General features: G+C 44.5%; 1 protein-coding gene across 1 annotated transcript in view; it reads right to left on the bottom strand.

The window, feature by feature from the left end:
* Nucleotides 1-2,750, bottom strand: part of SGPP1 (sphingosine-1-phosphate phosphatase 1) — an 89,039-nt gene extending 86,289 nt beyond the window's left edge. Inside the window, exon 1 of the mRNA XM_078660318.1 lies at nt 1,366-2,750. Coding sequence (XP_078516444.1) covers nt 1,366-1,923 — 558 coding nt within the window. The 5' untranslated portion in view covers nt 1,924-2,750. The remainder of the gene's footprint in view (nt 1-1,365) is intronic.
* Between the last annotated feature and the right edge of the window lie 14,421 nt (nt 2,751-17,171).

The raw sequence follows: 17,171 nt of genomic DNA, 5'->3' as shown, positions 1-17,171 counted from the left end.
CCAGCAGGAACATGAATGGAAGAATACTGTATTTATACCACCTTAAAAGCAAATCATATTCTCCATTCCAACCCAGTGTAGATGAGAGAGAGGGTTAGCAACTGAAGTATAAACGCAAAGGTTCAACAAGGGGTGGTCTGCTATATTTTGAACAATTAGCAACTGGAACAAAAGATATTTGCAGAGACTCAAATGATTTGCTTTTCCGTAGTTGTGGTACGAGGAGATAGCAGTAGGTGGAAGCTACACAAATGATCTGGGGAGTGAAGAACTGAGAAGGCATCCGACTTATGGAGCGCTTCTTAGGCACAGTTCTTTGCATTGTCCCACTGACATATTTTGACTTCCAGAACAGAGGGTAAGGTCTCATTCTTAGTGTGGGGAAAGGGTGGGCACTACTTGAGCCTGTACAAAATAGTACCCGTAGGATTTCATGTGTGCATTTATTTTGAGTGCAAATGGTCGGAATTAGGGTTAATGGTGGAATCTTTTTTTAGCACCAATTTCCTAATCTTTTCTCACTTTCCAAACATTTTTTACTGGAAAAACAGGGCTAAACAATGTTTTAGTCCATACTGGCGGGTCATGCAACTCTGCCCGTCTGCATTTTCATCTTTATGCCATCTATGCACTACTCAAAATGTGCTGAACACAGGCAAACATGTTGCACGGATATCCGCTTTTCTGTCAGGGAGGTAGCACATTATTAAGACTGTAGGAACTCCCTAGTTCCAGATGCCTTTAAGCATATTAAATTAACTAGATGCTCCCAGTTGCAGCTGCAGCACATGACTGTGCTTGAGATTGTTGTGTGCTACAATGGGGTTGGGTGGAGGAAGAAAGACGGTTTTCCCATAAGCTGTGCTCTCCTTTCACTCTTATATGCACGTTACACAGGCAGCTGCGTTAAGCTTTTTGAACGGCAACTGCTGTAGCATGCAAAATGACTATTTTAAAGAATTAATTGTTCCATGTAAACAACCGTGGGAATATTCACGACTTAAACACAATGAGGTTGGGACCCGTTGAGATACCATCAGTCACTTGACTGTCCAATTAACTCAGGCACTCTTGTAATGTAGACCATATCTCTGTCTTCACGCAGATATTTCGGTGCATCGCCTGTCACTCTCACCAGCAGAACAAGCAGCAATTTAAGGAAACCCATCCCAGGAACCACTACAATCGGCGGTGAAATTGGATAGATGAAAGCACCCTGCCCCAATAGAATAACCCCTACATCCTTTAACAAGTGACACCTTTGACAGCAACCCTCTTTATGTGCACTAGTCACTCTAGCCCTCAAACTAAGGTGCAAAACTGTCACCCCAAGGTTAAACGGACACAACACCCATGGGCACTCACCTGCCAACGGCCGTAGGATAGCAGCAGCACAGAGAGTGGGATAGCAGTGCCGGACATGGCGTGCGTGGAGGGCATGCTGTACTCGGAGTTGTAAAAAACCTCAAGCTTCAACACGGGCGGCGAGGCGGGTCGGGGGCGCCGCACTAAGTCTTTGGTGCACTGGCCCAGGTACATCACCCACACCCAGACGATGATCAGCCGCCGGCCCACGTAGGGGTCCACGTTCCAGATCCAGAAGGGGAAAAATGAGATACAGAAGAGCTCATTGCCCAGCTCTGTGCCCAGGGTGAACAAGTAGTACAGCGCCCGGTTACTGATCTCGAAAGGCTGGCCTTCCTCCCCGGTTAGAGAGTTCCTGCGCTGTCCTTTCCCCCAAACCCGGTCCTTGGGTGGCCTGTGCCGCAGCTCCTGGTGCTCCCCTCCATTTGCTACGATTTCTTCCGCCCCGGAGTCCTTCTCCACGGCTTCCCCTACCCCACACAGCCGCTGGAAGCGCGCCACCTTGTCCGGGTGCTGCAAGTCCTCGCAGAGCTGCCGCAGCCTCTTCAGCGTCCCCATGTTTCAAATCACGGGGCCCGGGCTCGCCGCCGCAGCTTGATAACGGCTATCTCCCCTCCGGCCTGAGCCTGTATCCGGCTGCGGGGAGAGGCTGGACCGGGGCCGCCCGGCACCTGGAGGCAGTCAGCGCTGCTCGGCCTCCGCCCCTGAGAGGAGGAGCCGCGATAGGACAGAGCAGCGCAGGCCTTACAACTGCTGACTGACTGAAACTCGTGAGCCGAAGCCACCGTCTGAGGCAAAGTCAACAACGCACACACCACTCCCAGCAGGCTCTGAGGGGCAGCGCTCAGGGAACCAAGCCCCACCTGCAAATGTGAGAACCCACCCTACTTCCAGGCGCGAGACAGAGGCCAGTCAGCCTCCGCTAGAGGGAAGCCGCTATGACAGCGGTCACGAGACAGCGCGAGTGCTTCCTCCCTGTCAGCACGAAGGCGGCTTCCTGTCGCCCATTAGAGGACCCCCTCCGTTTCAAAGGCTTCTTGTGCAACCGTAATTACACGAAGAGCAGAGAGAAGATGTGTTGCAATGGCTACAGCGGCCGACTTTGAAGCGGGGGAACCGGGTTTGAGTCTTGGCGGGAGGCTCGGGCTACCTGTGATTCTGGGCAAATCACTTACATCTCTCCGCGCCTAAAATTATACACGTCCGTCTGTAATGCAATTGGTTGGTGCTCAAGTTAAAGTGCTTCGATACCCTTGGGTCGAGTTCGCGTTACTATAAGAATGAAAAAAAAGGTTTTAGGCACAGCTGCCCCGGAGTTTGTAAAATGACCCTTTCTGGGTGCAGAGCCACGCGGCCTCGCGCCCGCCTCACCGGAAACCGCGCTCGGGTTACCTACCTCGAGTGCTGCTATTGTGTAAGGTCATTTCGTGTAAGTGGTGGTATTGTTAACCACCAGTCGACGACGTCTGCGTTTCTTTTCTGTACTTGTATACTGAACTCTTTCTACGTTTTATTGAACGTGACTCATACCTATCAAAAATGTGAGAACATCAATGGAGATTTCGAGAAAAAAACGACAGAAGTTAATTAACCCGTTAACTTGCGCGAGAGAGTACGCGGTTTTCAGCAGGTAATAACTAAAATAGCATCATTTTCAATTTAACAATCGGTAGTCTTCTGCCTAAATCATCCATGTTGAGCCAGGTGACTGCTGATTTTTCAATGGTTGTAATGACGGTTAAGAGCCAATCCATTACTAGTTGAGCGGTAAGTATTACCATAGGGTTTCATGTTACTTTTTAAAATTTCACTTGAGTTTATGTCCGTACCAAGGCTTCAGAATATGCGGTCTACTATTTGCTTTATTTTTTTTAATAGATTTTTTTCAGTCAGAATGTTCAAAACAAGTCGCAAGAAACAAAAGTGCATTTATACATAACAGAGAGAGTTATTATAATCATATATATTATTACATAAACAAATACAAATAGCTAGGGTGCAGGATATTCCTAAATACTAACAAAATATATTTACTTATTTAGTAATGTAATGTCATGTCCCAGCTGAGACCCGCCCACATTTTGGCAAATTTTCTCAGTGAAGTCCTTGCAAGGACCCGCTCTGACTCTTATATTTGTCTCAGGAGCAGCCACCATGCTTTAGGGGGGAGTGTTGTAATGTATATGCCACTGGGCTTGCTGATCATCCTGTGACATACTTAATGTTCTATGTCCTGCATTCCATTCTATGATGATTCCCTGGGCTCAGAGGAACATTGGAGCTTGGATGAGCAGGAGGCAGCTGTTGGTGGTGTAACCCAATAAACTTATCTTATGCTAATTACCAGAAGAGTGTCTTTGTAACACTGGCGACGACGGGCAGCTTGGAAGGGACAAGCTTTTACACCACCTCTAACCCTGGAACCCACGTAGCGTAATTCCTCTAAACGTTTTTGGATGTCCTTGCTAAATGGTGTTTTAATCTTACTTCAAACACCGCATGGAATGAACATTTGAGGTTGCAACCTTCGTGAGTATTGGAATATTTGGATTTACATTTTGACTTTCATCATTTCTCATCGGATGTCTGCCTACCTGCATTATAGATTTGTATTAATATTTTGGATTTAAGATAACTGTGGCACATCGTTTTTCAAACTGTAATTACGATTTTCGAAGTTTCCTGCTATCGATTTTTACAAAGCAGAAACTGTTTGGCTTTTAGAAATTACCTTGGCAGTTGGACTGGTGCTGTGCTCGCACTGTGATTCTTTGAATCTGAACTGCTCTGCTCGTGCTTCCATCCGGCATTCTTCCTTCATCGTCGTCGGAGCTCTACGTACTTCTCATTACGCTCTGACACTGACTATGATGCCGCTCCTCGTCATCACGCTACGGATGTGTGCGTGACTGCCATTTTGGATCTCCCTAGGAACGAGCACAACACATCCCAGTTTTAGCAACGATCGAAGCGATCGCAAGTCAATTTCTTTGTTTTGTTGGAATTTCCCTTCTATTTTATATTCAGCATTGTTTCTGCAGACTGCGTGTTACATCTGTGATACGCACACTGTCCTAAGTACTTAAACAATTTTATCATATTTATTCTAGATTTAATTTAATCATAACTAACCTTTTAAATATTGTTTTAAGTGTCTTTTATTTATTGAGTCATATACAAAATGAGCTCGACTTCCATTACTCAACCTCCAGCTTTTCTATGCGAAAAAGGTGAGCCTTTACTTCCATGGAAAACATGGAAGAATTTATTTGATTCGTATTTAGTGGCTATTGGTGGGGAAACATTTTCTGCTTTCAGGAAACCGGCTATTTTGCTTCATAATCTAGGAGTAGAAGGTCGTAACATTTATGACAGTATTGATGAAATACCTTTAGGTAATGGGTCTGGTGATTCTCCCTCAGATGTTTTTCAAATGTCGTTGAAAATGTTAAAAGACTATTTTGGACCAAGAATCAATGTGGTTCTTGAAAGACATACATTTTTTATGAGAACACAAGAGTCTAAAGAGAAAGTTGGGAACTATGTGGCTTCATTGAAGACTTTGGCATGAACTTGTGAATTTGTCGATCTTACAGAATCATTGATTCGTGATGAGCTAGTGAGATGCACAAACAGTTCGAGAGTACAGGAAAAACTTTTGTCAAAGAATCCTTCTCTGAGAGAGGCAATATCTATTGTTGAAGGTATAGAGAACACTTCAGGATGGGCAAAAGAAATAAAAGAGCATAACGTTTCTACAGATTGTTCTCCTACTTCCAGCAGCATCCATGAAGTCACTCAATCAAATTTGTCTAGTTCTCATAGTAGCATTCAACCTATTGTTTCCGAGGATAGCATTTGTAAAGTTACCCAACATCCTAAGACTAAGCCTCCATTTGATCGTAGTAAGATCAAATGCTATCGCTGTGGTAGTTCCAACCATTCTTCTTCTTTTCCAAATTGTTATGCAAAGTCTGCATCTTGTCTTAAGTGTGGCATAAAAGGACACTATGCCAGGGTTTGTAAATCTACTGGTAAAGTACATTGTATAGAAACTGTTGAATCTGTACAAGGCAATCCTAGGTTAGTTATTTCTAGTGTTACTAGTGATGGTGTCATTGATGCTGATCCTATTACAATGCCTGAATGCAATGTGGTAATTGGGGGGGAGGATTTTGTGGTTTTAGCTGATTCCGGTTCGCCTTTCACTCTGATAGGAAATGAAAACTGGAACAACATTTTTCCTAAAGTAGAATTGTTTTCGCCTGATATTAACCCTGTCAGTTATAATGGGTCCCGCATTGATGTATCACGATACACGGTGATGAGAATTCATTTCAAAGGTCGTGAAACTGTTGGTAAGATTTACGTTGCTTACAGAGGAGACAACTTATTAGGATGGAGACATCAGAGGGATTTGGGGATTATTCTCAATCCTAATGCTCTCAAACCTTCTGACCAGGTAATGCTGATTGATCAGATCTCTTCATCTAATAAGTTTTTTGATGATTTCCCTAATGTTTTTTCAGACAAATTAGGCTTTTTGAAAGGTTTTGAGCATCGTATTATTTAAAAAAAAAATGCCATGCCTTGTGTATATAAAGTAAGAAAGGTTCCCAATATGATGTTAGCTCCACTCAAACAAGAACTTACAAGACTCATCGAATTGAATGTTATTGAGGAAATAGAGTCCTCAGAGTGGTTGGCCCCAGTGGTTTTGGCCCCTAAGGATGGTGGGAAGAGCATCCGCATGTGTGTGGACCTCAGGGGGTTAAACAAATGCATATAGGTAGATCGCCAACCTCTCCCGAATATTGCTGAATCCATCACTATGTTGTCAGAGGCCAAAATCTTTTCTGTACTAGACCTATCCTCAGCTTCCCACCAGGTGCCCCTCCATCATGATTCTAAGCACCTTACCTCTTTTGTTACACCTCTTGGGGCGTTTCGTTTTGTTAGAATGCCTTTTGGGTTGGCATCAGCGGCGGCATGCTTTCAGAGAATCATGAAGTTGGTGGTTGGTGATGTCTCTAATGTCATTTTTTTTCAAGATGACATTCTTGTCTATGGCAAAAATGACAATGAGCACGATACTGTGTTGAGAACAGTTTTAAGTAAATTAGCTGAAAAGGGTTGACTGTAAACAAAGCAAAATGTAAAATTGGTGTGACCTCAGTAACTTACCTTGGTCATGTGATCTCTGGCGAAGGTATACAACCTAAGATAGAATTGGCTAAAAGTATTGTAGATGCTCCTACCCCCATTGACAAAGATCAGGTTAGATCTTTCCTTGGTCTGGCTGAATTTTAGGCCAAATTCATAAATAATTTTGCGTCTGTTGTTGAGCCCATTAGGAATCTTTTATAAAAAGGTGTTCATTTTGAGTGGAATGCTGGATGTAATGATGCCTTCTTGATTGTTAAGAGGACGATCAGCCAATTACCTAGTTTGGGTCATTTTGATATGAAAAAGAAAACTTTTTTGACTACGGATGCAAGCCTGTCTGGATTGGGAGCTGTTCTTTCTCAGTATGATAATGGTCAAGAAAGAGTGGTAGCATTTGCCTCAAGGGCCTTGAAGAAAGCTGAAGGACAATATTCATGTATAGAAAGGGAGGCTCTTGCTGTTGTTTGGGCTGTCAAACATTTCAAGTTTTATCTTTGGGGTATTCCGTTTATAGTAAAGTCAGATCATAGACCCCTGGTACAAGTGTTTTCTTGTATGGAAAGTGAGAGATTAACCCCAAGACTTAAACGTTGGAGTGAAGGATTGGAAGAATTCAATTTTCAAGTGCAATATTTACCTGGGTCTTTGAACAAGGCTGCTGATTGTCTTTCAAGATTACCTCTACAAGACCAAACTGAACATTTGGAGGTTGGTTGTGTAAATGTCTCGTGGGTGAGTGAAAGTGCTATTTCTCTTAATGAATGGGCTAGTGCTCAATCTTGTGATCAGGTTTTTCCCTTGGTAAAGAGTTTGGTTATTAATGGTTGGCCTAATAGTAGCAGAGGTATTGACTCTGATCTTTGCCTTTTTGGTCTGTGAGGAATGAGTTGACCATTATTGATGATGTTCTGATGAGAGGTGAAAGGTTAATTCCTCCTTTGTTGATGAGATCAAAGTTGATCAATCTTGCCCATGATGGACATATGGGTAGGAGTCTTACTAAATCACGCTTAAGAGAGAGATATTGGTGGCCTAATATGGATGGTAAGGTTGAAGGTGTGCTCAAGGACTGTTATCAGTGTTCTATTAATGACAAGTCTAAGGTGGTTAGCAAGGCTCCACTGTCACCAGTTGACATTCCCAATCAACCGTGGTCTAAGTTAGGTCTGGACATAATGGGTCCATTTGATTTGTTACTACCGTCTGAGAGATTTGTAATTCTTCTGGTTGATTACACGTCTAAGTGGGTTTCTACCAAATGTGTGGGTTCTGTTAGCACTAAAGTGGTAGTAGATTTTTTGAGGGATCAGTTTGTTTGTGAAGGAATTCCTAAGTGCATCATAACGGACAATGGTGTGCAATTTGTCTCCACTGAGATGGAGACCTTTTTGAAGGACCAAGGGATATTGCATCTAAAAACTGCGCTGTATGCCCCTCAAGCCAACGGTCTTGCGGAGCGCATGAATCGTGTTGTGAAGGGGTGTGTTCAAAGAGCTCTTGATATGAAGATCCCACTTAAGGAGGTGTTGAGAGATACTTGGTGGGCTCATCGCACCACAATTAATTATGTTTCAAAATCCTCCCCATTTTTTTTGTTACGAGGAAGACAAGCTTGTTCTAAATTGAATCCTGCAGGGCTTCCTCCTCATACTGTTGTCTCTTTGGATAAGGGGGATGTGGAGGGTAGAATTCATTCTTATCAAAAGAAATACAAAGAATATTATGATTTAAAGAATTCTACTAGAGACAAATTGTGGAGCATTGGTGAGTGGGTACTTGTGAAGAAACCCAGATTTTCCAAGAAGGGTGTCACTGAATTTATTGGTCCTTTTTAAGATCATTTGTATACACAGGAATGTTGTTACCATGCATAATGGTTGTAAATGGAGCATGTCTAGGCTGGCAAAATTCTCTGATGTCAAAGCTCCATCTGCATCTAGTTTTGACTGTGCATCCTCTTCTTTTCCTTCTTCTAATTCAGGCGATGTTCAATCAAACAAGTTTCCACAGAGATCTCATTGTCCTCCTGTATGTTTCAGAGATTATATTTGATTTTCCTTTTTTACCTTCATGTTCAGTTATCACATTGTGTAATGTGTTTTATTCATTTTCAAGTTTTATTCTTACAGTTTTGTTTTCCTTAGTATAGGGGATGTGTTGTAATGTATATGACACTGGGCTTGCTGATCATCCTGTGACATACTTAATGTTCTATGTCCTGCATTCCATTCTATGATGATTCCCTGGGCTTAGAGGAACATTGGAGCTTGGATGAGCAGGAGGCAGCTGTTGGTGGTGTAACCCAATAAACTTATCTTATGCTAATTACCAGAAGAGTGTCTTTGTAACACAGAGCATCTGAGATCCAAACACAGTCACACATAACTGGGCACAGACTATCAATATTGACACTAAATCCTTGGTACCGCCATCACATATAAATTTAACACCCATCAAAATCTCTTTAGGGGATACAACCATATGTAAACTAAGACAATGAGACATTAACTTAATTACATCGGACCAATACGGCTGGATTGCGGGACATACAACAAACATATAAGCCATATCTGTTGACAGTAGCATGCATTTAGGACACCTAGTTTTATCCCATAGAGCATTAGAACTCCATTTTGAGATTATTTCAGGCCTAAAATATAAAAGACTGATAGTCTTAAATCTTTGCAGCTTCAGATTGATCGAATGGGCTGATCTGTCAACAATCTCCAATGCACTCCGTCAATCTAAAACGCGCACAGCTGTATCAAGTTGCCAACCCATTTTTGAAGCCCGTAGCAAATTATCATCCGATACTGACAGAGCCTGATATACCAAGCTTATTGTTGGTTTCCTGCATACTGTATAAAGACAGACCATTAAGTCAGAATCTACCAAATCCATCGGGTAGCGACAACGTGTCAAGAAATAATCTCTTATTTGTAAATATTTTAAGAAAACGCGATGCGGAAACCCATAGCTAGCCTTTAAACCAGAAAAAGAACAGAAGCCATTCACATCAAACACCTGCCCAATGGTCTGTATCCCATATCGAGCCCAGGCATTCCTGTTTTGATCTTGAAACACTAAAGGAAAGGTAGGATTGTCCCCCAATGGCGTTGAATTATTTAAAAAAGAGATTGAATATTTGTTAAACATTTCCTGCCAAATACGAATAGCACTCTTCAAGACCTTAAAGTGGACCCTCATGTAATAGTTTGAGTCCCCCATTTGATATAAGAAAAGCTTATAGTCTACACCTAGCGCTATTTGATGGCAAAAATCTACTAGATCTGGGTCGTTCAGAACTAGCAGGCTATGCAGACGCCCCGAGAACGCAGCCCAAAAATACAACTTAAAATTTGGAAGTTGTAGACCCCCTCATTTATATGGGAGCTTAACAAATCGGATTGCTCATCTCGTTTGCATGTAGCCCGATAAAAAGCTTCCACTAGCTCTTTCCAAGTGTCTAAAAAAGGAGCCCAGGACACGTAGAGATGTGACCCAGAATAAAGACATTTCGGGAGGATACTAATTTTGACGATATTACATCATCTAAGTATAGTGATTGGTAAATTGTTCCATGCCTTCTTTTTGGCGACGACCAACATAAAAAAGCCTCATAGTGCAACTTAATTGTTACCCCCACCTCCGAGCACAATTTCACAACGAGATATATATATATATAGAGGTCAGAACTACCCCTGTCATAGGGGCGTTTAGCTTAAAGTTCATAAGGACCTGTGTTTTAGAAATATTTAACATATTCCCAGAAAGCTTACCAAACTCAACCGCCTCCTTAAAAACCTGGCCCGGGGCACAAAGCGGTCTGATGTATATATGGTCACATCATCTACATAAGCAGTGATTTTGAGATCATAGCCACTGAACTTTGGCGACAACATTCCAGGCTTCAGTAACCACAATCTCAGATATGATTCAATATAATAAAAAAAAAACAGGGAAGACAGCGGGCATCCCTGATGAGTTCCACGATGTATCTGTGGTCTGCTTGAGTACAGCACAAGATGTATCACCCTAGCACGCGTGGTCCTGTATAGTGCCTGCATTATTTGTATAAATGTATCCCAACCCTCAAGGCAGTCAATGTAGCCGAAATAAAATCCCAAGCAAAGCGATTAAAGGCCTTCTCGGCATCTAAAAGGATCATACCCATCCTAGTGTCAGTTTTCTCTGCAACATCGAAAGCGGGGACCGCTGTATTTATGTGACTGATAGTATCCCTTCCTGATACAAATCCATGCTGTTGCTCAGAGACTTAACATCGGAACATAAGGGGCAAGTCTCATTGCAAAGACCTTAGCAAACCATTTAGTATCCGAGTTCTTACTCTGGTGATTTACCTTTCTTCAGAAAGGCCATAATATTAGTTACCTTCCAGGATTCAGGGATTTCACCTCTGTCATAGATATGCTGTGCAAGCTGTGAGAAGTTGGCCTGGTATATGATGTTCACTATTCTAGTGAACACCTTGCACCAATCCAAACAACCCTTATGGTGATGGTTGTAGGTCAACCTTATAGACCAGCTATCCTAGTGGTAACGTGGACAGAACAGTCTTAGGCTAAAAGACTCTTGAGGGCGTGTAAAGCCAGCTGTTTTACCATATGTAACCCCTTGAATATCAAATGAAAGGACACCACACAGGATACATATAAAATATATATGTATTTATTTACTAACCCACTCCTCTGAACTCTTTATGAGATCAGAGGCCAAAGCACATAACAAGTTACTCTTAGAAATACTTTAAATAGCACAATTTACAGTTAGGCCCTAGGGGTGCGTAAAACCATATACTAAGTAAGTGGTATAAGAACCACGACTCGGGAAAAGGAAAGGCCTCGGGCCTAGAGAATCGCTGGGGCTATACTATCTGAACCTTAGGTTAGGAGTAGGAGGCCCACAGGCGGCACGTGCAGTGTCAGTACACTCACGCGAGAGTCAATAGAAAGTAAATGGGAACTTGAAAGGTAAGTTATTGAAGATTTAGGACACTTCCGGTCTAACTAGGAATATACAACTAACAAAACTAGACACTAGGATAGTCAATCCCTACAGGAGCACTGAAGTACTCGCGTTAACTCACCCACGGGCTGCGGGTGCATAGGTGTCAAAGTGTGTCGGGTTATCTCGTTGTTTCCTATGGATCCTTGGAAGAAGATGCTGCAGGCGACCAGGAGGAAGATGTCCGGATGGATCCAAGGGTGGATCGAAGATGAAGGAGACCTGAAAGCAGAGGGGACAGAGTCTAGGTCACTAGCCAGTGACCGGGAGGAACCAGGAAGGAACCAGACGTCGTCGAGGAGCAATCAGGTGCTGTCGTGAAGATTGTCGTTGCAGCCACGCGGACCAGGAGGCGTTGAGGACGACCAGGTGCTGGAGAGGAGCTGTCCCACGAATGGGTTCTCGCAGATGGAGGGGTCGACTTCAAGATCTGAGCCAACAAGCCTAAGCAAAGGCAACCCACGCAGGATACACAAAGAGCTTCTGGGTCTGAGGTACTTCACCTTTTCAGAGAAGCAAGTGCCAGTCTGGAGCAACCAGACCAGCGATGGATTTTCAAAGGATCGTCGTCACAGGGCTACTAGCCAACTGGCCAGCAACCGGGACAACGCGTCGAGCAGAACACAAGCAGAAGGGCCCCACGCAGATCTCGTGGAGTGTGAAGGGCTGGTCTTCGGTGCAGGTGGAGCTCGGTGTCGGGGTGTCTCAGTCCCCAGTGCACAGCTTCGAGGATGCCTCGGGAGCTGCACTGTTAGCAAGTTGAAGACTTTCCAAGTTGCCGGGTTCCGACGCCTTCGTGTCGTGCAGTGGGGTCCGAGAGGTCCGGGAGTAGAGGTCTTGTCAGGCTCAGTGCTCGGGTTACGGTGGGAACGGGGACAAAGCAAGCCGTCGAGTTGCTGGGTGGTGCCTGGTTGCCCAGGGTGGTCACTCCTTGGCCACAAGGGAGATTCTTCAGTCTTCAGCTCAGGTGAATGTCGAAGGGTCCAGAGTTTCGTTTCAAGTCGATATCAGGATAAATCTAAAGTCTCCTGGGTCAGCTCCTACCTTTATACAACTAAAGAGGGCTTGTTTTTCTCACTAGGGGCCAGATGTAGGTAATTCATATTTACCGACTCTTAAATACCGAATTTTACCGATTCGGTATTTGAGTCAGTAAATATGAAGGGGGGAGATGTAGGTATTACAGATGTTGAAACCTGAGTCGGGTCGGGGACAATCGATATTTGCCCGGCGGTATTGCCTCTGTGACCCTCTAGTTATTTAATCAATGAAGAGGCAGGCGCTGGAGACTGGAAAGCAGGAAACAAGGTTTTTATTCTCTCCGGAGGAGAACACAACGAAACGGACAGAAGGTATCGTTCTGAGGTGCTCTAGATACATTTCTGAGGCCTGGCCTCTTATACACTGTTTTATGACTTTATTGCAGATTACACATTCATGTTAAAGCTTTGATGTATGGAAAAGACATTCCCGGAACTCCCCTTTGGGCCCGTTCCCACACACATTTACAGTTGAAGTCCCCACCCTAGTCGCAACAGGTGACGAGTATCACGCAGCTGGATATTCCGCCGATTCACGGAATGTGGGGGGTTTGATCGGATCTCATGGAGTGGGGGCTTTGATCAACCCGGGGATCCTTTGATGGGGGAAGCTTTCTATTGTACGGGGAGGGGCAAGGAATGGTATCGGCAGAGCTGGGTGTCGGCCTGGGAACGGGGAGGACAAACGGGCACACGGGGAAAAAGGGGGTTTGCATCTAAGGGCCGGAGATCATGAAAGGGAAGAAGGGAGGTGTCGCGCTGGGAACAGGATGAGGGCCTGGGGCAGAGCAGCGCCGAAGAGGGGTTTATGATTCAAGGCAGGTGCAAGCAGGGGGGTGGTCAGCGTGCAGGCTTAGTGAAGGCGAAGGGCTATGTCAGGGGCCAGCGGCATGCAAAAGGGTTTGTTCTGATCGGGGCATCTTAAAATGGCGGGTGCGCACGACAAAAGTGTGGCATCAGGGGAAGAGGCAAGATGGCGCAGATAATGTTCACCAAAATGTACTAATTTTCAACAGTCCTCCCTTTAACATATTCAAGACATCTTGCTGGTTCATTTTCTACTCGGTTCTATTGTGGTGGGCATGAGAAAGAAAACGGTAGGAACCCTAGATGAAAAGAGTTGTAAACAATACATTTTAACATTTCTAGTTTTTAGGAGGTGGACCTATTTGATAAACTTTGATCAATTTGTTTAGCAGGAAAGTCATAGGAATGCAATACAAAAACGATTCTGTAGCGAGAGCAGCAAGTACATTTCATAACGTGGACTGGCAGGTTATTACATATATCAGATTCGGATTGGAGCATGATCAATACAATGGCGGCTGGGAGAGAAATGAGGCCTAGCAGAAACGGCGATTGAGGATGTCAAATGTTCGAAGTTTAACGAGTTCTCATTATTCTTTGTTGCCTTTCGTTGGCGCTGTGGAGCACCGGCGGTGGAGCTACAAGTCCAGCTCTATTCTAAGTTCTGCGTTGCAGGGCACGACCCTTTCCTCGCGTTTCTGGTCGGAAAGGTCCTTTTCGCCCTGTGTCCTTTGAGGTGATTGTCAGAAAGTTCAGATGGAAGAAGAGCGTACAAAACAGTCCATAGGGTAGGTCGGAGGAAAAGGGGGATGGAGCAAGGCCAAATTAGGAACAAACTAGGGGAACGAGAGACTTCAGATAGGCGGGCGTGTGACCGAATTCAGAGAGCGGGGACTTGTCGGCAAACACTGGACATCGAGCAGGGGCATCAGGTCGGCCCTTTCTTCTCATGTTGTCGAAAACAGTGCCTCGTCCTGCAGCTCTTTTCTGTCGTGGTCTCGCCTTGGCTAATGTCGCAGGTGTTCCTTAGTCTGCAGTCAGGCCTCGTGCTCCCACATCCGGTCCTTCTCTCCTCCAACAGCAGTACCCTTAAACAAGTTTGAAAAGACAGTCTTTAGAGAATTTGCAGATGAAGATAATCAAAAAGTCTATTTCTCTCCCAGCTCCAGGCAAAGAATGAAAATGCCCGTTATATTAGTGTTCACAACTGGCATATGAATGACCGGTGACGGGCCTGTTGGATTTACTATGACTTTCCTTCACAATTATTTATTACAGTCACGACAGTTCATCTGATGGTGACCCACCTTCGTGAGACGAACCTGGCAAAGATATGCCGTTCTCTAGAGTTTTACATTTACAAAGGGTACTGTGAGTTGTCGACATGGTACTACACAGGCATTTTGCTGAGAGACGAACATGGCTAAACATTTCTTTTCTATCGATGCATCCTGCTTTTCAACTACTACGGGGTTCATTTCGATGATTTCTTTACCTTGGACTAGTCTGTTAACCTTGTAAAACATCATTCTGGATCCTACGTAACCTTTTACAGCCCGATTACTTAATTAGAAAGGACAGGGGTTTTATGGGAAACAACCAGGGACATAGGAAACTTGTGGTAAGGGCATAAATCGACCCATCTCTCACAACCGGAAATGAGGGGTAGTTTCATAACTCCAGTTTTTGGGCGGCTGATACAGGGGATGTAACAGGGGTGATCATTTTTCCTGTTTGGGTATTGCGACAATTCGGGGTGGGGAGGGTCGCGTATTCTGAGGTCCTTTCTTATACCATAGGAGCCGTTGACATGTAGTTCCCTTATTACGGGCCAGATTAGGGAACCTCTGTCGTCTTACCTGTCCTTTCCCTTACGGCCCAACCTCGGTTCATTGACTTCTAGCGGAAAAGGAGAGGTAATGACGCGGTCTCAGGGTGATTGTATTAAAGACAAGTTTTTTGTGCAAATACTGACGGTATTTGAAGCCAATTAGGTGGTGTGCTAGGGGTGGCAGTGTGCCAATTTCGGGGCTAATCACTCGGAAGAGTGGGAGTGCAAAAATAGAGGGAGAGAGAGAGAGAGAGAGAGAGAGAGAGAGAGAGAGAGAGAGAGAGAGAGAGAGCGCAACGGCAGGCTAAATAGTACACGTGCAACAGAGAGGGTGGCAGTGTATTCAAGAAAGGCTATTTAGTGCATTACACAGTAAAGGGCATTCACGGGTCTGCGTTAGAATCTTGTAATCATGCAGTTTGAGCATTAGACAGGGTAGAGGGGACGTGCCTTGAGAAAAAGGAAAGAAGAAAGGAGGTACCATTTTGTCGCACTTTCTCGCATTCTCGGTCCTTCGACCAGTTGGGTCAACGCCTCAGTCACACACACACATTCTCTCATAGTTTCGCATCATACGTGACATAGGTTCATTCGTCCGGTCTGGTTTAAGGGCGATCACTTTTTATCAGGTTGTGCTAATTTTTCGGGTTTGTTCGATACGTGAGTAGTTTGCAGGCGTGCTTAGGCACCACCTTGCGGCGCTAGTCTGCTTCGCGTATTAGACATGGCAAGGCTTCGGATCTTCGCCACACCTCGGCTGTAATCTCTGATGTAACCTGCAGAGGGAAGAAAAAAAGGGGGTGGGGGAGACAGCATTCGCGCATATTCAGATACATGGATTCATAAGTCCTTTACTTACCTCTTACTCATCTTTCCTCCTCGGGGCAGGGCCCCGGGGGTATGGTTTCTGGGGTCGGGAGGGGAGGGGGGGCAGTGTGCCCTTATAGGTCGTGTGCGGGGAAAACGTAAAAAGGAAACCAGAGGTGCCTAGTACGAGGTATCTAGTCAAAAGGATGTATCTCACTATCGGGATCCTTAAACCTCTTTCAACGCTGTGGCGTTCTAAGGTTCTTTGGTTCTTGGGTCAGCTCCGTTCCCTGATACCTTGGAACGTTGTACTTTATAACATTTACACCATTTCATTTCACCCTCCTTTTACATTCCCTCATTTACACCGTTCGTTTTACCCATCTTTGGAAGTCAAGGTCTTCCTCTACGCGAGAGTACATGGGTCAGTCGCGTACTTTGAAGGCAGAGTGTCGTGTTGTCGATCCGATCCGTCCTCCAGGGCTGGGCAACCATCTTCTTTTAACCTTAAAGAGAGAGCAGAGTAGGGTGCACAGAAAAGAACTTTCCCACCGATCCCACATTTTTAAAATAAAGCATGCAATACCCGTCCATAGTTTCAAAAAACTTTATTTTGCAAAATCATTTCAGCACGTGGATTATGAGGGTGCGGTCGTATTTGGCCGGTCGTGGCAATGGCTAAAGTGCGTACAGTGGGGGGTGTCGTTTGCAGCAATAAAAACATCGGAAAGTTTTATTCATTCATTTGTAAGAAACTAAAATGTCTATTAATTGGCTGGGGGTTCGGGGGGGGCATTTATTTTCATAATTTAGAAGCATAATCATAATAGTTGCAATCAGATTTCCTATATGTATACCGTATGTGTGCGTCGTAGATGAGGTTATACATCAGCTATAAAAAAATATAATACATTGTACATTTGTAATCAACATTTGTAACGGGATCCTTTCATACTGTTCGTCGAGTGAGCTCTCCTTGTCTTTTCTAGCCAAGTGTACAAAGGATCATATGAAGTCTCAGAACATCAAGTTTATATTAGTGCGAAGGAACACCGCGAGGTGTTCGTAAGTTCCGATTGATACCAGCGCCATCTTGAGCGGGGCCGGCTCAGTCCGGAAGCAGCATCAGG

The sequence above is a fragment of the Lissotriton helveticus genome, chromosome 9 (assembly GCF_964261635.1).
Source record: "Lissotriton helveticus chromosome 9, aLisHel1.1, whole genome shotgun sequence".
Taxonomy (NCBI): Eukaryota; Metazoa; Chordata; class Amphibia; order Caudata; family Salamandridae; genus Lissotriton; species Lissotriton helveticus.
The sequence above is the reverse complement of the archived record's forward strand: the minus strand, read 5'-3'. Positions and strand labels throughout refer to the sequence as shown.